General features: G+C 41.9%; 1 protein-coding gene across 3 annotated transcripts in view; it reads right to left on the bottom strand.

Moving 5' to 3' along the window:
* The window catches only part of slc25a26 (solute carrier family 25 member 26), a 62,066-nt gene that overhangs the window by 13,327 nt on the left and 22,394 nt on the right, over window positions 1-26,345 (bottom strand). For all 3 annotated transcript variants that reach the window (XM_038697162.1, XM_038697161.1, XM_038697160.1), the window contains 3 exons: window positions 11,018-11,062; window positions 6,638-6,707; window positions 1,986-2,050 (listed from right to left, as the gene is read on the bottom strand). In XM_038697162.1, coding sequence (XP_038553090.1) covers window positions 1,986-2,050; window positions 6,638-6,707; window positions 11,018-11,062 — 180 coding nt within the window. The remainder of the gene's footprint in view (window positions 1-1,985; window positions 2,051-6,637; window positions 6,708-11,017; window positions 11,063-26,345) is intronic.

Genomic DNA, 26,345 nt, shown 5'->3' with positions numbered 1-26,345 from the left:
GCAAAACCACTAAAGAGGAAGTGATTAAGTGAGTAACTGCTGCCATGACTGAGATCTGTTTCAGCACCTCTATCAAAGTATTTATTTATTTATATTTTTTGCCGCTATCAAAGCACCATAATCTGGCAGCGGGCCAGATATTATTGTTGTCGGGCAGTTTTGGCAAGGGTCCATAATCACAGAGAGAATTAATGTGTTTCCCTTGTCAATTTTTGTATAAACTTTATTTAATGTGTGGTTTATAATGGACTGTGATGCAGAAACAGTGACAGTGTTTCACACTCTTGGCTTTCCAAGTTATCGGTCAGTGGCCAAGTCGCAGTAACATAGGGTTTTACTGAATAATTAAGTAAACAAATATATTTTCTTAATAAATATACCTAAAGAAACCTAATTTCTTGACTGGCTACTCTTTGCTGTTTCAGAACAGACACCTTTTGTCAGCCACTGTAGCTGTCCTAAGTTCTGGACAGATGGTTGCAATTTGCAACCTCACCACTAGATGCCACTAAATCTTACACACTGAACCTTCAAGCTAAAAAAAACAAGCTACTGATTACTGAATTTTATTACATTTTTATATTTTGATTTGTCACCTGCCACCTGAATTTTGTGTTTCCCTTCAAATAAATAAACTATAAATAAAAAAACATACTATAAATTTGTGCAAAATATTTCTCCAAAGTAAGTGTTGGAGTGCTGAAAATATATGACCCCCAACTCGTGTTCTCAATTCTTGCGAACCCAATATTGGGCATCTTCGCATCACGTGACCTAAGTGTATTGTCACTCACACCCCTAATCTGAGCCTTTATGTCCCCACTACTTTTCAACACAAAGTGACGGCCTTGCTGATTTATTTTGTGTGGGGACAAAAAGTAAAACAGGATATGCGGTGCAGCCGCTGCCGGCTTGACAAAGCACTCCTTCATGTTTCCGTGCTGCTTCAAGTGTTCGTTTGAAATAGGTCTAAAGTGATTTGGTGTTAGTGGTTAAAGGCCCTTCTTTATTTTCTAGAAGAGGTTGAACCACAGCATGTTTCAGCCAAGGTGGGACATTCCCAGTTAGAAGAGAGCGGTTTACAATCTTTTTGGAGATAAAAAACATATTCATTAAACATGGGTGTTATCAGCTGATAACGTAATAAGTAGAGGCTGTTAAGCTTCTTCGCAGTTTTTTTTTCCAGCTTACCTGGTGGTGCTTTAAGTGAATGAAAAACTTGGCCATATAAAGTTATAACCGAACTTGAGGCAGCGCAGGCCAAATCCTCTGCTGGTGGTAAATTACAGCTGCTGCATTTCAAATAATGTTTACAGGAAGCTTTTGTACCGTTCTGTTCCACCTACAGCCAACGGCTTCTCGCAAGAGATCAAGACTGTCTGAGTGTTTTCTTAATTCCAGTATCTTATTAGTTAGGACCAGGGAGGGAGGGTGGGTGTGGAGGAGGAACACTGTGTCTTTTCCAAGGACAGTCCGTGTATGTGTGTGTGATTGTGTGTGTGTGTGTGGGGGGGGGACTCTGAACTCACTACCCTTTCCACACACACATAGGACATAGTGAGGGAAGCCAGGTATACAGTTAGAGCAAGCTACACCGCTACAGAGCGAGAGAGAGGGGGACTGTTAGAGAGGACGCACAGAGTAGAAGAGTTAACAGGCAGGACACCTTCTGGTTCACCTCTCAGTGACAAGCAGCCTTGAGATGGAAATTCCTCTGGAGCGGCAACAAGACCTCACTCTAACACTAACCATGCACACAAACACGTCTTCACGACACTGTCCATAGTCCAGATCGGATGATAGATGTGTGTGTATGTCTCACTACAGACCCGGTGCTACCTCAGTCCGCTCTGTCCTGTGCGCTGACACTGTTGAAATTTACTCAGGCTGCAGGCCCGCTCAGCTCTCTGTCTGCGAGCCATCAACCGACAGCAGTGTTTAAAAGTTGCAGCCAGAGGAGGGTGTGTGTGTGTGTGTGTGTGTACCTTTGCGAGCATGATCCTGGTCTTTGCCACGTCAAGAGGAGTGGTAACAAATGCCGCTACTGCACCTATAAAGGATACATACACACATTTAGCAAAGTGCAAACAGAGCAGTCTTTAAATATTACACACAAACCAATAAAAAAGTCAAATTATTTAACCACAGATAAAGTAACGTATTAATTCAGCAATAAACAGTAGAAGTCTTGGCCCTCCACTCCATTAAGTTCATAAAAGTGATAATATTGCTGTTATTAGACCACAAAACCAGACAGACACACTTCTACTCCCACCACTCCCCCCCCCATCCTCTTCCATACCACACCTTCCACACACACTCACTCCGGTTTCCAATACACACAAGCACAGACACACACACACACCTAGTTGTACGCACAAGCTTGAAACAAGACACACATTTGGATACATTCAAAGTTTTATAGAGCAGTTACACCCCAACTTCCCTCCAAGTTGGAAGCTGTGTGGGTGGCGCGGTCCAGAGGTGTCCCCGCTGAGCCGCAGTGTGTGTGTCTAAGTGAGAAACAGAGAGAGAGAGAGAGAGAGAGAGAGATTGTGTGTGTGTGTGTGTGTGTGTGTGTGTGTGTGTGTGTGTGTGTGTGTGTGTGTGTGTGTGTGTGTGTGTGTAACTCTGCCACAGGCATAGCAACTGTTCTCCATAAACATATGAATATTGGCCACCGAGTAGCAACGTGACTGAGGATACAGGAAAACATTAGGATCAGTGTGGTGTAACACACTGTTATGTTTTACTAGTTAATGCTGGCTGATTATAAGAGTGGATTTTAATAATTTCCCCCCCGACTTGGGTGGATACAACTTCAGCAAGGATAACAAGATACAGCCCTCTTACTGTAGCCTATTTTTTAATATTCTTGGATAGGAGAAAAAGGATGCATTAATAAATCTTACACACGGATCGCTGAATTGGAAGATCTAAATCTGGCTGGAAGAACCTTGTCATGTGATGAAGGTTAGAACCAAATCAGACAGTGATGTAATTTTGTCTCATTGTAGGCAGTTTGGGAGGGGGGGGTTCTAGGCAGGCGGTCCAAACGGGGTCACGTCCGTCGTAAGTCAACGCAGGGCGCTAGTGGAGATATTTGGGATGATTAAACGTGCCTGTCTGATCATTTCCAGTGTCAAGCAGATTATGTATGAGTGAAAGAGAGAGTGTGAAGCGCGATGTAAGGGGAAGTGACTGAAACTCGAGGATCCCTCTTGGACAGCAGCTCGGTCGCAGAGGGACGCAAACTTGATTCCTACCCTGGACCCGTGCCCCCACCCCCCCTCAAACACTACCTCATCATCTTGCCCCTTTTTCCTTCCCTCCTTTTTGGCTTAGATTGCCACCCTACAATTTCATACTTTTCGATCCTTTTTCCTATACAGTACATCCCAATTAACAATTTTGGCTGTCTGATTGCTTTAAGGTTAAAACTACTACACGTGTTTATGTCTACATTTATTTACAGTTATGATATCATCATTAAGAGTTTAATATTCACTACCTTTGAAAAAAAAGGGTCAGCCAATCTAATGTGAGAGGGTATTTCTAACTTTGTCATGTATTCAGGACTCTTTTCAACTGTCTTTTATGTTCTTTGTTCCTCTGCATGTCTCAGTCTGACACCCACCCATCCACATCTCCTGTTCTCTTATTCTATTCTGATTCCTTTCTCCTCTTCTTCCCAGCATGGACCAAGTCCAGGCGGTGTGGCGCGGGGCCACGTCTCAGCTCCTTAGGGTGCCATTTCCTCATCCCCTCTACTCTCCTTCACCTCCATCTCTCCATCGCCCCTAGAGCTGCCAACCTCAATCTTCCTGTCCTGCCTGGATGTTGTAGTGTCACAAGAGTTATGGAGTGAAAGTTATAAACATCCAACAACTGCACTACGGAGCGGTCTGGGGAACTGTTCCTCTGAAATATATAGTTTGATTGTGGTTCTGCTTTTTCATCGCAAAAAAAAGGTGAAGACTGAGTAGAAAGATAGATGGTGCATTTTTTATTCAGGGCCACAATACTCGAGGTACATGCTGTCACTACATGACCCTGGACTGATACTGTATACCACAAGGCAAACTGTGTTTTGAGTTGTCTTTTCAGTTCACTAAACAAAAGTGTTTTTTGTTTCAAATCAGCTCTTTGCCCTCTCTCTTATATCAAAGCCATGCCTTTGTGTCAGTGTCTGACCATTTAGTGTCTTTTTTCCCCCCACCAACGCCTTTGTATCAACTTTATGCAGGTAAACATTCAGCATCCATGCAGTTTCATATATATATAAAAAGTTATAAAGCATCATTAGTATAAAATATACAATAAAACTAGCTAAAAAGAGGTAAACAACAAAAACAAGTGAATTAAATGCATCCCTAAGGTGTTTTCACTTATTGTAGCTGATTGGACTTTTGCTTGAAGTTGCAAGGAGCTATGTTCAGAAATACGTAATTATTGGTGTATGAGATGCTTAGTGAGTTCCAATGACCATACTGCCAGAAAAAGATTTAGTATGTCCCCATACGTAGTACACTGCTCAAAGTAACGTAGTCGGAAGTTCAAAAACTGTTAATGGGAACCAAAATCATCCACTGTTCGAGGGCTGGATTCAAAATCATACCAAAAATCAAAGTAAAGAAAGTAAAGAACACGCAGATTCAAAATATGATTCAGTAGTGTGTATGCAATCTCAAAAACGTCTGGGCATGCTCCTGATGAGACGGCAGATGGTGTCCCGGGGGATCTTCTCCCAGACCTGGATTAGGGCATCTGTGAGCTCCTGGACAGTCTGTGCCGCTACTTGGCAGCCTCGGAAGCACCGATAAACATCCCAGAGGTTTTCAATTGGATTCAGGTCTGGGGAACGTGAGGGCCGGTCAGTGACATCTATACCTTCATCATCCAGGAACTGCCTACACTCTCTGGCCACATGAGGCCATTGTCCTGCACCAGGAGGAACCCAGGGCCCACTGCACCAGTGTCAGGTTTGACAGTGGCTCTGAGGATTTCATCCCGGTACCTAACAGCAGTCAGGATACTGATGACTATGCGGCCCTCCAAGGATATGCCTCCCCAGAACATCACTGACCCACCACCAAACCAGTTTTGCTGGATGATGGTGCAGACAGCATGAAGTTCACCATGGCGTCTCCTGACTCTTTCACGTCTGTCGCATGTTCTCATGGGTTGGGCAGTGAGCACAGATCCCATTAGAGGACTTTGGGCCCTCATGCCACCCTCATGGAGACTGTTCTGACAGTGTGGTCAGAAACATGCACACCAGTAGCCCGCTGGAGGTCATTGTGTAGTGCTCTGCAGTGCTCCTTCTGAGCAATTATCTCCGGCCATCACCTGCAAAACCATTTTGCTGTTGCCTCTCCAGTGCACCGGTTGTCACTTTCCTTTGTACCAAAACAAGTGACATTGATTCACAATCGTTTATTCTTTCCAACGGTACAGATTGACATCCCTGAAGTTTAATTGACATGATGTTCTACTGTGATGATTAAGTGTTCCCTTAATTTTTTGAGCAGTGTATGTCAAATGCTGTATGCACGCTAGCATGCTTTTCTGGCCAGACACAATCCTCTGCTGCAGTACTAAAGAAAAAGTATGCGATTTGGAACGCAGCAGCTGTAACTTGTCTTACAGATGCAACTAAACTCACAACAACAATCAAGAGCAGTCTGTACACACCTCCACAGTTCTGTAAAGAGGTCTAATCAAGAATATTCAGTGAAAACACCTGTGTGGGTTTAACCATGTGTATGCAGAGGGTTTAAAAATAAAAAATGTTCAGAAAATCGGACATATCAAAATCAAATTCGGTGTGTGGCTCGTTTTTTCATTTCCTATTTTTGATCGGAGCATAAAAAAATCGGATTACAAATAATAAAATAGTGAATATTGATTCCCACTTGAATATGAAAAGAACTAAAGACACATGGATTATTTATCTCTCGCGTTTCATGGTCGAATTGAATTCTCTCAAGTTGCTGTCTTTTCCTTTCCCCCATTTGTCTCGTTTTTAGTCCACTCCCCTTCCCCTCTTCCACTCCTTTCCTGCGCCTTTCTCTCTCCCTCTCTCAAAAAAACACTTCAGGCCCCAGTGCTCAGGAGGTCGCACAGCTGCAGGGGCCCATAACCAGGAACCAGCTCCTCTCTTCCCTGCTCTGTCCTCCCTTGGTTGTCTGTCTCTCCCCCGATACTCATCCCGGCAAAGACAGAACCATAGACGTCTGCCATGGTGTTATTTTCATTGGCTGAAGGGCTTGACAACTGTGATAGTTTTTTTAAGGCAACAATGCTGTATTGAGGATTGCTAATTTAACGCTGTATGAAAGCAATGTTTACAAAAAGGCTGGAATTGCCTGTTCTCATGTCCCTCCATCCATTCTTCTTTACTCCGCTTTCTTTTCTTCTCTGCTCGGCTGTGCAGGTGAGGATGTGATTTGCCCAGCTGAGCTCACCTTTGTGGAATCTTACAAGAATGTGGCTTTGGCTAAACCTGTCCTGCCCTCCTGGCCATCTATTCACCCATCCATCCATCTATCCATTGATCTAGCCATCCATCCCTCCCATCCGTCTTCCACCCCTCTCTCTCCGCCTCTTTCCCAAAGCAGCAAATAATCCCCTGCACCTGCAAAAGCTCCGCACACTGCAGCTTGCCAAGAGTAGAGCGTGTGACCTTGCCTCCATGACCACAGAGTCTGGGAGAAAGAGAGAAAGAGAGGGTTGTCGATAGAGGAGGATGATGAAAGAGCGAGAATAGGGGAGAAAGAGGGAGGGAGACAAAGAGAGAGAGAGAATATTGTAGTTAGCGGACATATCAGACTCATTGAAAACACATTGTGAACCTTGGTCTGGGGTCCAGGCCTGTGGCTGGGAACCGGGCCGTCCAAGCTATTTTTGTGTTGCTTTTTCTCCCCAGTGATGTCATGCTACTTGTTTCCCAAGAACTGGGACGGGACAAGAGGGAGGCAAGAGGATACGCTGCAGCGCTCACATTCGATCACGCTACAAACTTTACTCATTTTGTCTACATACCATCATGTTGAAGTACAGGAAATCAGCTCATATCAGCACATATTCTCCTATCACATGCACATGTCAACGCATTCGTTTACTTGATAACATTTTTGTATTGAAGCACTAACATGTACACATTTCTTAGGCTATATACCGGGGGTCTCAAGCTCAAATTACATTGAGTTCACAGGCCTCTTGAACCCCCCCAAAAAAACAAAAAAAAACTTTAAATTGTAACTGTATACACTCTGAAGCGGAGCAACTCTCCTGTTTCCTCTCCTTTCCTTCCTACACAGCATACTGCCATGTTTAGGCGTGTGATGCTGCTTGAGATTGTATTCCTGCACTGGGTTGCACCAGCTGTGTGCGAGTTCTCTCCTAAGTTAGGGCGTAAAGTCGACACTAGAGGCTTATTTACTTGTTAGTTTGTAAATAAATCTACTAAACCTACTAAAATTGGTTGCATCACGATTACTTGTGGCATGACTCAGTATTGACGAAAAGTCATAACTAAGGCAAGTGGTCAATCAACGATCAGACAGAGTTCCATCGTAATGGTGACTACACGCATTAGCTTTCTGACTGGCATGACCCACTTGGCATCGTAGTCCATGGCGTTAAGCTAGATTGATATTGAAATATCATATCAATAAATTAATGATGTGCAATTAAGGAAAAATTATGCTGTGGGGCTGAAATAGAGTATAATTCTGTGACATTTTGTGATTTTCACTGACCCTGGGGCATATGTAACTATTTATTTGTTACTTAGAGTTATGTTGTAACTGTGATGCTTTTATATTAGTAATGCATAAATCACAACTTAGTAATACACATAGCTGGTGTGTACAGGCTGCTGGAGAACGGCAGCTTTCTCCTTGTAGAAGAGACCGCTGGAAGTAGCAATAATCTAAATATTAAATAATTAGTTGTCCACCCCTCTTAAAAACTATGCACTATAATAAAAGATTGAGCGTGCAATGAAACTAATATGGTCTGGTAGTGTGGTAGCCCTGCTACACAGATAGTTGCTAGTTTATTATGTGGACCTGTACAATGTAATGCTAACAGCACTGTAATAAATTGTACCTTAGTAGGACAATGTATGGCATAATGGCAACGCTCAACAATTCAATGACTGAGACCACAGCTTGAGAGGACTATGTCTCTAAAATTCAATGGATTACTGAGTCATCTCACAATGACAGTCGAGTTTACACATATCAAATGAATCACACTTTGCAACAGTGAAAAAAAATTCACAAATAATAAAATAATGGATTTAACTGGCAACATATGGAATAAAGCGCATTTATTTTGCTATGCATGATGTAAATCTTTTGCCGTACATGACATATATATTGTGAAATTTAATAATTCAATTACTTGTCCAAATTACCTCTCAAAATTACAGTATTTGGAAAATGTACTGCTTTGAATATTGACCAAGGGATTACACAGCTTTGCAGATTAAGCTACACTTATTTATTTGAAAACAAAGTTAATTGCACAGAATCAAGAGAGAATAAAGAATAAAGCGAATATGTTTGTAAAATTTAAAGTAAAAGACATTTTTGTTTTAAAACAGTCATATTGCAGGGCTGCTTGCCCAAATGCAACTGGCTACTGAGTGAAACCACCTGATGTTTTTGTTTTGAGAATGAACTCTGTCTTTTTTTCTCCCCCGACCAGTTTCAGCAAAGCGATGAGGAAACTGACTATGCAAGGTTAGCCTTTGTATAAAATGCATGTGGACAGCTGGGCTGCCTCGGGCACTGCAAGGTATGATTACTTCTCAGGGAGAGCAATTGGGCAACAGCATGGAGCGATTACTAATATTTTCTTTGTCTCCCCCCCCCCCTCGAGTTTCATCTGTTGCATGTTATCTCATTCTCCTCCTTTCCCAAACACATGTGGACATCACAAAAAACCATGTGTTGTGCACAACACATGCAAACACAAACAAGTAAACACACAGAGAAAGACAGAAAGGAGGAGAACTGGCAGTGAGTGTGTACGAGCTCAGGATGTGTCATGTGTATTCCATTAGAGGGCAGATTAAAAAGGAGATTTTGTTTTCCACATCAAAGGCCTCGTGCTGGGGGATTCCTCCCTGTGTCTCTGCTTCTCCGAGTCTCTCCATCCCTTCCTCTTTGTTTCATGAATAAATAATAAGGGGTAAACCTGGGAAAACAAACTTTCTGACCTTTGAACCCTTGTGTCAGGCTCTGAGTTTGCACCTGGACGACTTCCCACAGGAAAGAGGTGGTGGGTCTGCGTGCATGTGAGTGTGTCAGCATGTATGTGTTTGTATTTTTGTGCGAACAAATGTATAGGGAGACAGCATTTGTGAGTGCATCTCATCGGTTAATCTTTAGTTCCCACCATGCCTTTGACGGAAAATTCCTTGAATTTTCTGTGGCTCTTTCTCGGTGTTTAATCATAACCTAAAATTGTTACACCCTCCTGTTTTGCCAATGTTGTTTTTGAGGTCAGAACAGATGGGGTAAACTGTAAGCCGTAGGCTACAAATGCTGTTGGGAAAAACAACTGAGTGAAAACCACAGTATTGTGAAATGAATGTGTGAAATTATTCACATGGATTACTGAAGTCTGGAGTGAAAAAAATACTTTAAATGTGTATGCGGTGACTAATGTGTAACATTATTCTTTCAAACCCTGTCTTGCCTGATGTATTTTATAAAATTCCCTGCCTTTTCCTGCCCGGAATATGCCTCTCCATGATATCTCAGAAATTCAACGGCGAGTTGAACTTAATGCACTCTATGAAAGGATTTGTCTGCACAGTCCTCTTCCAATAGGCCTACAGCAGTTTGTTGGTTGGTTTTCTCCCTTCTCCTCTTTCTGATTCTCTCACTGACAGCTGTGCTGGCTCGGTGTGAAGTAAAGAGAAAAAGGCCATAACGCAGCACATTATTATCCCACAAAGCAGATGGGAGATCATGCCACACACGTGCACTCTCTCAAATTCCTCCACTCTGGCATTTTTCAAACTAAATCCCATTATTCTTATTTATGGAACCCTCTGAACATCTTGGTGGTCACTCTGATGGAATGGCAGTAAAAACCTGTTTGGTTGCAAGTTGTTCTTTTCCTTCCTCGACTAGTCAGCTAGCGTCTGCCAGTATAACTGAGGAAACGCCTCATTAGCTATTCAGAGCACCATGTTAATATAGAGGATATATCTGGGAGGACTGGGAGTAGGGAGCCAATGGATGGAGAAGAAGAAACAGAGACAGTGGAGAGGAGCAGTCCAGATTCCAGCAGTTCAGCTCTCCGCCAACGGACGTGTCCAGATGGCCTGGGGAGAGAGGGCCTTTGACTGAGGGACAAAGAGACACTTGTGAACGACAAAAATCTAACTCGCGCAAATGCACAGACCGGCATACACATACACACACACAAACACACAGCTGTGCAGCGTATTATTCGCCTTAGCTCGGGCCGTTAGCTCCTCACATTGATGGAATGTTCGACTGTCCGCCTCTCGAGCCCTTGAGACATGATGTCACTCCAACAAAATGCCTTCTTTTTTCAAAGAGAAACAGCTTTTTATGTGTTCAGGGCCGCAAAATAAAAAGAGAGAGAGATGGGAGAGAAAAAGATATTAAGGATGTTAGGTGAAAAAAGCGAGAAAGGGAAAGATATGCAGGACTGAATATGCTCGTGATAAATCGAAGGCTGGTTTGATGGTAGTCGTGACAACCCATTAAAACCGGGGTGTAAAGTCCCATTTTCGCCTGCCACAATGATACAGGGGAATGCAGAGGGTGAACTCGACTGTAAATGTGTCAGAGCGTAAGCACACTATTATAACTTAACTACCGATTTATCACTGAGTATAATTACTGTAAATGATGGTAGTGAGGAAGGGTGGAGAGTGGGGTGTGGGTTAAAATAGGTGGATAATAAAGACAGAGAGGAAATAAAGTCTGTCAGACAAACATTTATGGGAAGCCCTGATACATACCTTTAAATACTCCCAAAGTGGAAACTGCACCAGCGAAAATGGGATCTGAAAAACAAGTAGACAAAGGATTAATCATCAGGATCATCTCAGCATTAGTTTTAGATTTTCTGGAGGTTCTAGTTTTAGCCTCCAATCTCCTGCACTTGTGATTCCCACCACCTTTCTACATTTCCTCTCTCTCGTCCGACGGCACCCTGTGTTCCTTCTCAATGCTGATGATTAATGAATGAGACGGGCTGTGGTCTGGCAGTCCTGAGTGCATAGATAGATAGATGGCTGGATGGATGGAGCAAATTTGGAAAGAGGAATAGAGGGATGGCTCCAAAGCAATGGTTGAAGTGTGAGGGATGCCACTGGAAACACTCAGGCAGGAAGTTACAGCGGGAGGAAAACGCAGTGCCAAGGCAAGGGGTAAATGACACACAGTCAGACCACACACACTCTCTTTCACACACACACAGGCATGCAGACACGTGCACAGGAACGGGCACACTTTCTATAAACAGACACAATAATTCATGAAGACACATATTTTCTCTTATTTACTTTGACAGACACACTGCGCACACACACACACACACACACACGTATCCTGTCATCTTGTGCTGCAGGAATGGGAGAGCAGGACAGGAAGGAAGAGAGGGAACAAAAACAAAGCCAAAGAGAGAAATAAATAAAGTGACACTGCGTTGTGTCATCAGTCTTTGATCACAGCAACAAGAGGATCATTCATCCATCTGTGCCGCCGCCTCCTCCGACATGTTCCATCAGACTACGTTACCAAGTCGGTAAAAGCTGGACTGGTCCCACTCTGAGTCGGCCAGAGCACAGAGACAATCCATGAACTGTGTTTATGCCACCTAATGAGCCTATTAAGTACTCAGTCCAAATGAACTGACCTCATATAAACACTCAGTCTGAAGTAGATTAACTTAAAGGGGATCTGCTGTAACTTTTCAAGATCTTTATAATGATGGAGTTTTATTAAAGGCAATTTAAAAAACTAAAATAAAGACATAAAGCTGTTAAAAAAAAAGGTATAATAAAGTATAAATTCAACTGAGCACAGCAACTTCTGTTTCTGAAATGAACTGATAAAACCTGATGCCCTACTGTATTACAAGTAATGAGAAATAAAAAAAAAACCCATGTAATTGTATTACTAAGCCTAATGTACAGTAAGTTGAGATATTCATATATAGACAGAAACACTGACATCTGTCTCTCCGACTGGCCGTACGATAAGCCCCGCCTCACCAAGGTACTGTGGCTGCACCTCAAGACTTTCAAGATTCGTCAAGCTTTCTGTTCTAGCACTACACACAATAACATAACGCAGTTTACTGTGGTAACCATGGCAGATCTGCTACTAGATATTTGCAGTAACCTGTAAAACAACAGGTCTTCAATTTCACACAGAAGTAAACACAAACAAGGCTTCTCATTTCTAACTGACGACACTGAATTCTGTCTGCTGAAATGACAGCTGTCGCTAGAAGATTTTCTCAGCCGTAGCCAGACAGTGTAAGCTGATGCTAATGCTAAAACCATGTGAGTTGGCTAAAAACTCTGTTTTCAGCTGATTTGTTTGAAAACCAGAATCTTGTAAAGGGTCCTAAACATGCACTTGATGGCTGCATACATGATATACTAAAAGAATAAAGCTACATGTTTCAGGCTAAAAGGTCAGTCACTGCTGTGTGTGTCAGGGTAGTTAGGGCTAGTTAGTCTTGTAGTGCTGTCTTGAAAATAAAAATGTAATTACAATTTTTACAATTTCTATCCTAACCCTTGAATGTTTTGGATGTGTACTACAGAAAAACATCAAAAGTTGTATTAAAACACACGTTTGGCTGATGTCGCTGGACTGTGACCCTTCCCAAACCAAATAAAGCTGCCATTGTTAGTCGATATTCTGATACGAAATTCAGACTAACAATAGCAGCCTTTTTGGCTGCTAAAAGAATGATCTTGTTACTGTAAGATTCATAAGAAGCTTCTCTTTCTCAACAGAAACATGGTTACTTGAATTTTTCTTTGTTATTGGCATGGATGTAATTCTGGAATGAATTTGGGATCACGTTGGGAAATGCATTTCAGCATTGTGTATCTGCAAATAATACACTAGTACTGAGCTAGTCCAATGTGAGTATACTTTGTCTTGTATACATGTTAAAAGTGTAAAAAATAATAAATCAATAAATAAATTCTGATTTAATTACAACTTGGCTTCTGCACAATGGATGTTCCAGTTCTGAACAGGTATTTTTCCAAGGGTGCATTTGAAGTCTCACGATCACATCCACGTTTCCCTTACTTGCGTCTTTTCCTTGATGCACAAGATAGAGACCCAAGGAAACCACGAGAGAAGAAAATATGCTTTTAGAGAAAAGAGACGTCCTGTCCTCTGAAGCGCTACGTGATCTGATGACGGCTGATCACAGCTGGATCAAAGTTGTCAGTCGGCTTTAACTGCTGTACAGATTTTGATGGAGTTTGCACACATGTGCACTGTCCCGATACTAATAAAAGGCACACAGTTATCACTGCCAGAGCAGCATGTTCTCTCTCTGTTACCTGCTTAACAAAAACCTGCACATGAACAACAACCTGCATACTGTATTTATACACAGGATCATGCCTATATTATTTATTCCTTAAGTGCATCTGTATTTTTTTATTGTGAATTCATTACTGAATAACCCATAATATGATCATGGTGTCTTTTGAAGATTGGAAATGATTTATTAGCCTAAATGTTTCAGGGGAAATTGAAATGATGTAAATCATATCAAAGCAGACGCTCAGGAATTATCAGCCTCACATGTGACTGAATGGAAATGATGACAAATGATGTAAAAAGAGACAGACTCTCCGACTCTCTCTGACTTCAATTGCATCCATAATAAAAGTTAATGGGGGAAAATAACAGATCACCAAAAGAAAAATCTTTCTAAAAAAACAAAGAAAGCTGTTTCTTGGCTGGCAATGAACACAGATTGTTAACTAGATCGTGAATCAGAAAATAACTGAAACGTAAAAAAAAGTTGATTGTGTTATCTGTCTTTACTACAGTACGAAACTCCAGTGATGTTGCCTGCAAGGTGTCGGACCAGAACGACTTCCAGTTCAAACAGAGGAGCGAAACTTCCCACAGCCTCCACGTGCGGGTCGAACACAGGGTAATAAGTGGGTCTGATAGAGGCGACTCTCACGTGAGAAACGCTCATCCTTGTTTACAAAGCTTGACCAGAAACTGAAGTGGCTTTCTTTTTCTTATGGAATATCTGACTCTGCGAGCTTGCATCTAGTGCCTAAGAAGTCAACAGTATGAGGAACTGCCTGTCTCGACAGCACAGAAGCAGTGTGCCTGTAAATGACACCAAAACATAGCAGTTCTTCTGTTCATTTGGCTTAAGTGCTGTGGGGGAAAAAATACTTGTAATGCCAGGGGAAAATACAGATTTTTATACACATTTTAGCAGATTCCACAATATTAGGCAATTCAAGCAAGTTAAGCATTGCAAAAATCACAGGGCCCTATCTATAACATCAAATAACTAATTAAAACCAATGTGATATAAACTACCTTAAATGACAGAAACCATGAGAAATATTTATTTGACGTGTACTTTTTTAGTTTGGACTATCTTCCAATGGCAAACATGGAGGGGGCAGGGTATGTGATCTATCCCGAGGGGCGATCGAGATGTTTAGGCTTCACTTTTGGAAGCTGTCATGCCATCTTTATACAGTCTATCGTACAATCAAACACATTCGATGGTTGCAGAAATGTTCCAGTGGAAACTCCCTGTGCCCATCTGGTCTGTCCGGGCAGACAGAAGCAAATTCTCTCAGTCCTTGGAGATGATCTAAAAACTTTATTTGATGTAGGTCTGGTATCCATGCCACTGAAAGAGAAGTGTTATACGATGAAGAGAGAGTACACCTCTGTTTTCCAACTCAGGAGAGATGAGAGAGCTTTCAAAAGGAATAAAAGTGCACCTGTCTTTTATTACGACCCCAATCTGCTTTTTTCCAGCCCAGGAAAAAATAAAAAAATAAATAAAAAAAAGAGAGAGAGAGAGAGAGAGAGAGAGAGAGAGAGAGAGAGAGAGAGAGAGAGAGAGAGAGTGTGTGTGTGCGCATGTGTGTGGTGTATGTGATGGACCGTCTGAAAACCACATGCAGTCTGATTAAAACTGATAAGTCATTTATAGTTAGGGAGGGTTGAAGGCGGGCCGGTGGGAGCACACACACACACACACACACACACACACACACACACACACACACAAAACGTGTATGAACCGGAGCAGACGTGGCATATGGCAGAATCCAACTGAGTGTGTTTGTTTATTGGGATTTCTAAAATCTACAGGGTGGAGGTTATGTGAGCTAATGGCTGCAGTGGTATTTTTTAACAGTTCTAAAATGATTTCTACTCATCTCACATCAACACGCTTGAACATACCAATGAAATACTTCAACCTGATGTGTTGGTATGGTGATACAAGGAGATGACAGACATAATAAATCTTTCAGCTGAATGAGAAATGAAGACAGGTAGGGACAGAAGAAGAGCTGGTGAAGAAAGGCAATTGGATGAGTTATCCGAGAGAGACGCGCTGTGAACATCCCAATCAAAAAATAACCTGAAGTATTTTTTATTTTCTATTGAGCGGAGCAATGCGTGCAGTGTGTTGCCCGCTGTGGAATGAATTATCACAACACAACTGCAATCCTTGTGTCACTGCTCTGACTTGCGCTAAAACACAAACAAGATTTCTCAAAACAGCCCATGGGCAAGTTTTTTCTTTGTTTTTTTTTTTTGCTTTTTAGGTGGGCTAACCTTGGCAATAGACCCCATCATTGTACCTGATAGATCCTCCCTCTCCCTGTAGTTTTGAGTGAAGAAAGATTATTCAAACCCAGAGGAGTGCTACCAAAGAGGATGACATACTCTGAAAACCTTTTCAGCAATGTGTGCAAGGTTCATGTAGTTCATGTGTTCAGAAAGACAAACCCTCACACCACACATCAGTAATGCAAAGTAAACGTCACTGTAATTATTGAAGGCACACGTACTGAATGAGAAACTGTGGGAATTGAAACATTACATTTTGTCTGACTCCTCAGGCAAAACAGCTAATCTCAGAGATCAGAAAGTACAGTTCTTAAGGAATTATGTGTGACTGATGTGACAGTTATTATTCAATTGGATCATTGTGCATATGCCTTAAAGGGGCTATACACAGTTTTTTTAAATGAAATAATTCACTTTTTATTGCCTATTTGTGAACCGGTTGTAACCTCACATAAAAATGAACCATTGGGCGGCTTTCTCAGTTGCCTGTAACAGCCTCCATGATGCTTTCTTAGATTGTGACGTTCATGCGTGCTCCTGAGCTCCTCTTGCCTAATGATTGCCTAATGATTGCCTAATGATGACACCACAGCTAACACCAAAGCATGCAGCACAGCACAGACTCCAATACACACTCGTGTTTATTATCTACTTCTCCATCTTCCAGGTGAGCATTCGTTTTTGTGACATTCATGTGAGAGAAGCTAGATTCCCCCAAGAAATCAATAGGAGTGTGGAAAATAATTGATTCTTAGATGCATCTCGATGCAGGTTTACAAATTTCAATGATCGATTATCTAGAGGTTAATTGATAACGTAATGTTGACGGAACGAAAAGGGCGGAATTCAGACTGCAGTCTGGAAGCTGAGCAGGATGTTTTTTGGCTGCTAGTTCGAGTTTGTTTGTTGTCATTCATACACAAATGAACGAAACGCCGTTTGTCAAGGCCCGTGGAGCTCAATACAAGATTACAAAAATCAACTTACAGGACAAGACAAACATGTAACTACACTAGACGAGACCAAAAAAAGGAATAGTCACACAGTGAAAAAATACATCTTTATCCTATTCCCTTTACAATTGCATCGTAGCCTCATAATCGTAATGAGGTGCCTAGAAATTCCCACCCCTAGAGGTGACGCAACGTGATAATATATCGAATTGAATCATTGACAGGATAATCATAATCAAATTGTGAGACCACTGAAGATGCATACCCCTAGAAATCAATATGAAACAGTGAGCCAACCATTACTGAGCGAGTTGGGGGCTCATATTTCTTAAGGACACAGTGAGAGACCACCTGTTTGTAACTGGTTGCAGGTGCTGTACTTGAAGTCTCTAACCCTTGGGCCAGTGGGTGAACTGCATGGCTTTGATATTCTGGAGTTCCAAAAAAGGTCTGCCACAAGTGTTGGGGGCACATTTAGACCTGAGCTATGTCATGGTAGACTATCACACAGCCATGCAGACAGCCAGGGTCGTGCTACGCTAGGCTAGCATGAAGGCAGCCAGGCAGTATAAAATCCTCACTGCTCCATGGTGCCTACTGCTGACTCCGTCTCAACCCCCTGTCTTGTATAATGCCTCAGGTCCCATGACCTATTCCGTCCTGTGAGGCCTTGCTACGCTTGTGTGTGTGTGTGTGTGTGTGTGTGTGTGTGTGTGTGTGTGTGTGTGTGTGTGTGTGTGTGTGTGTGTGTGTGTGTGTGTATGGCGGCCAGTCAATCCAGGATCATAATGATAAGCCTAAAAAACAGACAAGTCCCAGTAAAAACGATGGAAAAGAAATGTCTGTCAGCATCATCAGGATCCCACAATTATATCATCAAAATGTTTGCTTGCAAGGTAAATAAGGGAGAGCGTGCTTTTTATCTTGTTTCAATGTGTCATTTCAAGCAGACTAAATGTGTTGCTGTTATTTAAGTGATCAGTTAGCAGAAGAAAACACTACCCTGAGGGCAGAGCAGTAGTGTTGTTTGTGTCCACTGCAATGCAACTGAGGTTTTCCTCTGCCTGCCAAAGCTTTTCTAGCTCGCTCAAATCCAGCTTGAGGCAATCAGTACGCTTCCATGGCCACATGATCACAAACCGAATCATAACAATAACCAGAGAGAAGAAACACACCCGGGGCATTTCACACGTTGTTGAGGTCTGTGAACATGACCTTGACATGAAAATCTTGAGACAAGAAACACACACACACACACACACGTAAGACAGTATTAAGTAAGTAGTAAGTAATAATTTCTGTGCTATGGAATTGAGAGTTTTACAATCGTAAACATTTGAACACAGTGGATTTGTTCAGTGTCGGGCTCTGGGGATTACAAGGGCGTGTTAAGTCTGATTACTGGATGGATTGACAGGATCTTATGTGATGGTGAAGTGTAATTCTTTAGGTTTTGAACTGTTGACTGAACAAAACAATCTGGTGTTATCATGGGCTCATGGTGATGAGCATTTTTCATTGTTTGCTGAAATTCTATGGACAAAATGATTAACTGATTCATCAAAAATCATCACTAAATTACAGCAGAATTAAAATAACTGTTAGCTGCATGCCTACTTTTTTCCCCATCTGCCCCATCCAACCCTAGCTGGAGTATTTAGGGATAAGACATTTTTTGACTATGCAAAACACCATCTGTCCATTTAGACCAGAGTCTGTGATTCACTTTTATTCAGCAAGCCTTAGATAAATCTTTTGTTCACTTCAGTTGTCCGGGTCTCTGTTTCTAGTATCTACCCTTGAATTTCTGGCCCTGTAATAAATCTGCAGTGTTTCCTCTATATGCATTCAGCAGCGGGACCGCCACTGCAAAAATGTCTCACGATCATTAAACTATGCGCTACAAATGTTTTCACTCGCACATTGTGCGAGCACGGCAGCCCTCAATGCTCTGCTCGCTTCCTCTCCTCGTCTATGCAGAACATACGTGACAGATGTAAATGTGCTGTGTCTGTTACAGTGTGTCAGCTTCTCAAGACCAAGAAAAGTCTGTTGTTTCCCACCTGCTGGAAAAGTGAAGCCGGTGAGCGCTAAGTTAGCTAACATCTCTCCTCCCCTTCAGACTGCGCAGCTGAGCAGCTTCTCCAGCGGCTACATAGCTGCTATGTAACTTAACATTAGGGGGGGGGGGGGGGGGGGGTTGTCCTGCCACCACTGCTGAAAAAAATCCTAGAGGAAACACTGAATCTTGTTGTCTAAACTACATCTTCCTCTTCACTGTCTGCATAAAACCTCCATCAAATTTCTTCTCTCTCCGTCGGCCAATCCACCTTCTCCACCCTACTGACCACTTACTTCTTCTCATGTGTTGTGCTGTCCTGCTGCACTCCACAGTATAATTATAACTATATTAACCATTATATACATTCTTATATATATATATATATAAAATCCTGCCAAAGTATGGGTCTGCAATTTGGCCACAAAATAAAGACTGTGCTCCAGGAGCTCAGCAGCATCTGCTCCCAAAGCCCACAAACATCTGTATCATCCAGCTGGCCTCCAGGGACAGGATTCCACTGCTGGGAAACACATGACCAGCTCTCACACAGACCTCAGAATCAGAATCAGTTTTATTGCCAGGTATGTGTACACATACGAGGAATTTGACTAAGGATTGTACATGCTCACGATGTGCTTACTTATACAATAATATCATAACAAAATAATAAAATAAAACAAACTACAGAATAGACAACACTAATATACACACTATGAACAAAGATGACCTGCCCTCCTGCATGTGTGTGTCTTGCATTTTTTTAGGAATATGTCGACAGGCTTAATCATATTTCCGCTGGTGTGTGTCTGTGTGTGTCCAGAGAGCAGCATTTTATTTTTCGCTGGCTGACACATTTTGTCAGTGATCAAAGGTGACAGTGCCACTTGCTGTGACTGTCAGGTACAATATTATAGCAATATGGAGATTGCGTCTGCTGTGTCACTCTGCTGACAGTGCTACAGTTTGTGTGTATGTGTCCTTGCCAACTGTATTAGCGCTAACTTTATTAGTATTCAGAGAGGTTTCGGGCTGTCACAGGTCCTTAGGCGCTCAGTGGAGGGCAGGAAAAACACATGTCAAAATATATTCACATTGAGCCTGATTGCAGGAAAACCAGTTGGCTGCAATTTGACAAATGACTTTTAATAGGTCATACTGCAGCCTCTGCATACTGATGAGTATTTAAAATGAGAGAGAAAGAGTATGAGAGTAGACTATTTTTTATTTAGCATAAAACCATTGTGAGGGTATGAAGCTATAAATTATTAAGATTTAAAGTTTGTACCATCCACTTAACATTAACCGTGCGCTAGAGACTTTTATACCATGACCAAACAAAAACACGAGCAACAACAGGACAACTTAAACGAACATCTGGTTAATTGTTTAACCACCGTTGTAAACTCCAAGTTACCAAAAACTCTCACTGGTAACACAGACATAACAGCGAGTTAAACTGACAAAAACAAAGAAGACTAGGTGGGGATTCAGAACCAAACAGCCCTTCGGTTAAAACAGTGCTGGGGTCTGTATTGGTGGGGTGTGTTGTTTAAGGTACCGCTGAAACAACGAAATATGAGCCATGCATTCCAGTTGGAGTAACAGATTAATGTGGTTAAAGGCTTATCAAACGGCAAAACACTGCACGACGGTTTGTACAACTATTGATCTTTCATCACCACAATCGTTGGGTAAATAGTAGAAATGTGGCTTTCGCATTAAAAAGTAATCTTTATGGCCACTGGCCAACGACAACTTGCCAGATAACGCTGTGTTGCGTTGCAGCAAATGTTAAGCCTGGTTCAACTTCTTTGCCGGATGACTTTGTGCTGTTTTGCTAGATTCCCCTGCGTTTAGGCTTCGTTTTGGGCTAAATGCTAATGTCAGCATGCTGATATTCTAACAATGGCAATGTTTACTGCTGATGTTCAGCAAGCGCAGTCTTTACCATGTACACCATCTTTGTTTAGTGTGTTAGCATGCTGACAATTTTCCTAATTAGCACAAACACAAAGTACAGCTGGGGCTGATGAGAACAGCAGTAGTTTTGCTGGTTGAGTTGTTTGATAGGCTGCGTCATTAACAAGAAAGCGGCTTCTTGCTGTGACCCTCCACTGCTTGTTTGGGTGGGTGATTTGCAGGCTGATCAACATCCAGCCCCTCCTGTGACCCATGGTTTGACTGTATGGGTATTCAGAGCCAGTGAGCAAGGGACTTTCAAACTAATAATAAAGAATATAAAAACTGCGTTAATGTGCGATAAAATAATTGTCTGTGTTAATTAATTAATGCGTTAACGCGATAATAACGCATTAACGTGCCCAACCCTACTTATGAACCAAAGTATTGGAAACATTTTGACCTGATAATAGCACAAGATGAGAAATCAAGGGATTACCAAAACTTTTCCTATTCATTTTCTGAGGAGCATGGATGTCTGTACCAAATTTCATTGCAATCCATCAAAATGCTGTTGAGTGGACTCAAAACCACAAAGAAAGAAAAGTCAGTGGATGATCATAGTCATGAGAACTCATCATCTGGGTACCATGGATATCCGTACCTAATTTTATGGTAATCCATCTGGTAGTTGTTGAGATATTTTAGTCTTGACCAAAGCGGTGGACCGACCAATAGGCCTACTTTGCTCAAAAAACTCAAAATGGTAAGTCGATCACATGACTTGATTCAATTCTTTATGTTATACTGAAAAGCATGTAACTTTTCACACCAATTGTTTAAAAGCAATCTGATTGTTCACTCTTTAATAATGCTAAGAAATCTTATTTTGGTTGTGACGCAAGTCTTGTGGAAACCAGAGAGCTACAATTTTGTCCCATCTAGATTTTCACAGACATGTAAAGGCTCCCAACGTGCTGATAACATTTCTGTCAAAACTCACATGGATAGTATATGATGAATGACATTGTTTACTGACATTGCAATCATTATAAAGGATGCCCTCTCAGATTCTACTGCTATATTATGAAATCCCAGAGGCAAACAACCATATTCAGAAAACCATTACTCTCCAACACTCTAACTCAGTCAAGACACTGTGGTGCAATCTTGAATCCAACAACTTTCGCACTCATTCTGCTCTGTTCTTGCCACCAGATGTGCAGCAAATGAGCAAAAAAGCAAATGATTCATGAGCCAGAGAAGTCTGCTGGATCTTCTGTTAGTAATTGAGGCTGGATGACCGTTCCAAATCCATCTGGCAAAAACCTCCTTAAACCTGTGGATTTGGAATTTACCAAATGTACCATTTCAAATGAGTCCATGTGTGCTCTCTCAAATGCAAATATTTAAATAGCCATGTTAAGAAATGGTGAGTCACTAAAGAGTTCAGGATGAGAATAGAGCAACACTTTTACTGCCCAGTTAACTAGTGGTTTCTTTTATTTTATTTAGAGCCTTTTACAGAGGTGGTTTTTCAAACTGCATCACAATCTTTCAGTCTCAGCATTTCTCTTGCACTCCAGTACTGGTTTTGTAATAGTAAAGCACACCCGGTAGATCTGAAGCTTGTTTGTAAAAGCATCCAACCCTGTCTTTCGACAGTCAGACAAAAGAATATGGTATTTTATTTATATTTTTTATGGTAGCAGGAAGGACGACTGACCAAATTGGTCACCAGAGCCCTGGATGCTGAGGGTCTCTGTGAGAGAAGCAATCAAAAGCAGACAAGTTCAGAAGTGTCTCACACACTTCCTGGTTAGAAAAAAGGTAGGAGAGAAGAGGAGAGGAGCTTTAAGAGAATGCAGCTGGGAGTCAGATGGTGAAACGATCAATGGCGGCCTTATTCAAAGTGAGGAATCACTATGGGTCTTTTGAGAACCAGAGAGAGAGAGACAGACACAGACACACAGACACACACACACAAAACGGACTGGCCAGTAGAGCAAAACCCTGAGTCTAAATCCACATTTATTACCTGCTAATGCAACAGGGCTGCATGCTGGCTTCACTTGCCAAAGTCGTACAAGTACACACACACAAACATTCAGACACACCCACGTTCCATCTGCTGTGTGTCACGAAAGAATGACTGTGGTGACACGTTGATAACAAACAGACAGATCAGATTTTAATACGTTGAAAGTTGATAAAGTCATTAATCATGGCAGAGAGGCAGGTGGTGTTGGACACCTCTACGAGTCACCGTGCCAAGTGTTCAACCTCAGTCTAAGAAAGTCACTGAGCGGGAAGAAGCCAGACCTGTTTATCTGTCAGCTGAAGGACGATCTAGACGTATATATGGAGATGAAACACGTACACAACAGCACAAGCAAACAAAAATAAAAATACACTAAAAACTACATACCAGACAAGCACAAGCACATACATGTGCAAATGTACACACAGGCGTGCTGCTGGTTAGGGCTATTCTAATGAACTATGACAGATATGAGATAAGGATGCATGTTGTAATACCCTGAGCTCTGAGTAAACGGTGAGTGGGGGGGCAGCAATTATTTGCCTAATATAACTCCAGCTGGACTGTTTTTGAATACCAGCTCGAGCCAGTGGATGAAAAAAAACGTAATCTCTCTTAATCAAAAATCGAATTGGTGTTTACAGCAATTTACTATGTTCCACAGTTAAGAACTGAAAACATCAAAAAAGCATGGAAACACATGAAAAAAAAAGGCAAAATTTGATGTACTTTTGAAAAATTAACCAGAATTTCACTGGAAACTTTTGGTCTGATTTTAGCGGTAACAATGTTATCAACAAAGAGCTGTCTGTTACACATATAATTCTACATTTTGAATGCAAGTGTTGTGATTTTAATAGGAACATTTTTAATTCACAAATGCTGTTTGTTTATATATAGTACATATTCATTTTCTTCAAGATCATACATATATGATAAAGTATAAAACCTAAATTATTTCACCTGTCTTTAATGTATTGAATTTTAATACATTTTTGCATCTTTTGCACCATTGTAGTTTCTACTGCATTAACTTTTTTTACCTTCAATTTACACTGTTTAACACTTTTGTCACAGAAAATATTTGAATTACTGTACACTGTTCCTGTTTTAACCACATATTAATTAATTATTGGCTGTTAATTATTTCCCTGCGCTATGTTATGTTTCTAAACACTGGACCCAAGTCGTGCATGCACATATGAGCTAATGTCACACCTAGTTACTGCAGTGACGACACACATTACACCCAACAGCGACTCTGCAAAAACCCTCGCTACACATAGGAGGACATATTGTATTTTGCACAGTCCACAGAGAGACAGAGAGACAGAGAGAGACAGAGAGAGAGAGACAGAGAGTGTGTGTGTGTGTGTGTGTGTGTGTGTGTGTGTGTGTGTGTGTGTGTGTGTGTGTGTGTGGCACATAAGTACACCTCAGGGACAGAGGGGTTCAGGGCCTTTTAAATAAATAAACAAACACATAAATAAAGTCAATCAATAGAGGGAGCCTGATCCGGCACTCCGGGCCTGTGTTTGGCCTCTCACTTCATAAGAGAGGCCTGGGGGAGAGAGATGGGGAGAAAGGAGGAGCAGGAGGAGGGGGAAACTGAGAGTGCCAAAGAGAGAGAGAGAAAGGTTGGATTACTTCTCTCTTGGTGGTTGTGCTGGTTAGTGGAAACCAAGGCTTGCTCTCATTTATAACAGAAAACAGACCCCCATATGTTGTCTCAGTTCAAGCACACACATACACACCCTGTCTTTACACTCCCCTGAGGCATACTTCACACAAATCATATGCCTATCCATATCCATCTAAACCTACAACACATAGAAAGCGTAACTCCCCATTGTGCTCAGTGCAGTTCCTCAAGTCCAAATTTGTCACAGATTATGGAGTGTTGGAGGCCATGCAGTTGTGTGCATCCTGCAGCACAAGCATGTGTCCCTTCAAGGCCTATACTGCGTAACTATGAGGAGTATTCTGCCTTAAGCGAGTAGCAATCACTCATCCCAACCTTTCCAGCTCCCCGGCACTGTAAAAACTAGAATGAGAGTGAGCGCACTTGCTGAAGAATTCCATCTGACAGTTTTGAATGCCAAGGGCAGTGCGTGCGTGCGTGCGTGCGTGCGTGCGTGCGTGCGTGCCAAACTAGGGAGAAGTCTGAGCACCGGCACATCTCCCCGTGAGCAAATAAAATCACAGCTGGCCCACGTTTCCATAAGCCGCCACAGCCCAGCAAGTGTCGGCACAGAGCAGTAATATTCCCGACAAATTAAGACTTGTTCTGAGGTGGGGGGAGGGGAGGGGGAGGAGAGAGAGAGAGAGAGAGAGAGAGAGAGAGAGAGAGAGAGAGAGAGAGAGAGAGAGAGAGAGAGAGAGAGAGAGAGAGAGAGAGAGAGAGAGAGAGAGAGAGAGAGAGAGAGAGAGAGAGAGAGGGGAAAAGAGGGAGGTGGTGGTGGTGGAGAAACAGTGTGCTGGCAAAGATTCAAGTGAGCAATTCCATCGCCATGAGAGAAATGCTTCCCAGAAACTCTGAATAATATTTATGTTGTGCTGGTGATTTTTTTTTCTTCCTCCCACCTGTGCGCAGCTTGTTGCTTCAAAACGGACACCTGATACATCAGAACAGGCAAAGGCACAAAAGGAAAAAACACAAACTTCCAACAGACACCTGATGCTTCTTTCCCTCCACTGCCTTTAATGAAGGGACGTATGAGAATGCTGCTAATGACACATTTTACATCACATTCACCTGCTAAACATTATTATTGGGATTCAATACTCTGTGAAAACAGGCTAGAGGCATGTATTATGAATGTTAGGGTAGAGAAACTGACATCATTTTCAACATCCTTACAGTTGGAATTTAAACATAGGGAAATGTGCTGTGTTTAATATCTAATTTATTGGCTAAATATCATCCCAATGAAATACTTTTTGAATAATTGTTTGAGTTATAACATGACAGTTTGGTTGTGTCACAGCCACTGACTGATGACATCAATGGCAGATTCCATTTTAGCCAATGAATGGTGGTGTGGTCTGACACAGGATGCCCTGAGGGCCAACCAATTAGGTGCTGACAGGAAGAGAGATATACAGTATGGCTGCCTGAGGATGTGGCCGAGGCCAGTTGGCTGAGCGCAGAGGCTACTGAGGAGTTAATATTTCTTAGTTTCTTACCAGCAAACGATGCTTGCACTGACAGGAATGTTTGGTATCATTAACAAGGCTGGAGCTTAAAGGGAAAGACACTTTTCAACATTTTCTCCCTCTCATTTCTCATAATACTGTGATATGTTGTGTGGTTCTCTGAAATGAAGATGTACCATTAGGTACAGATTCCATTACGGACAGCATTACAAAGGAATTTGAATGTATGTGCCACCACAACACAACAAGGGCTTTTTCAAAGACTGTAAGAGATAACCAGTGTCTACAGAAACAAGAGAATGTGACTACTAAGGGACTGAGTATTTAACTAAACATGTTTGTATACAGCT

The sequence above is a fragment of the Micropterus salmoides genome, unplaced genomic scaffold (assembly GCF_014851395.1).
Source record: "Micropterus salmoides isolate LMB-PRFRI ecotype aquatic unplaced genomic scaffold, ASM1485139v1 Ms_hic_scaffold_4, whole genome shotgun sequence".
Classification (NCBI taxonomy): Eukaryota; Metazoa; Chordata; class Actinopteri; order Centrarchiformes; family Centrarchidae; genus Micropterus; species Micropterus salmoides.
This window is presented reverse-complemented; position numbering and strand designations above follow the sequence as displayed.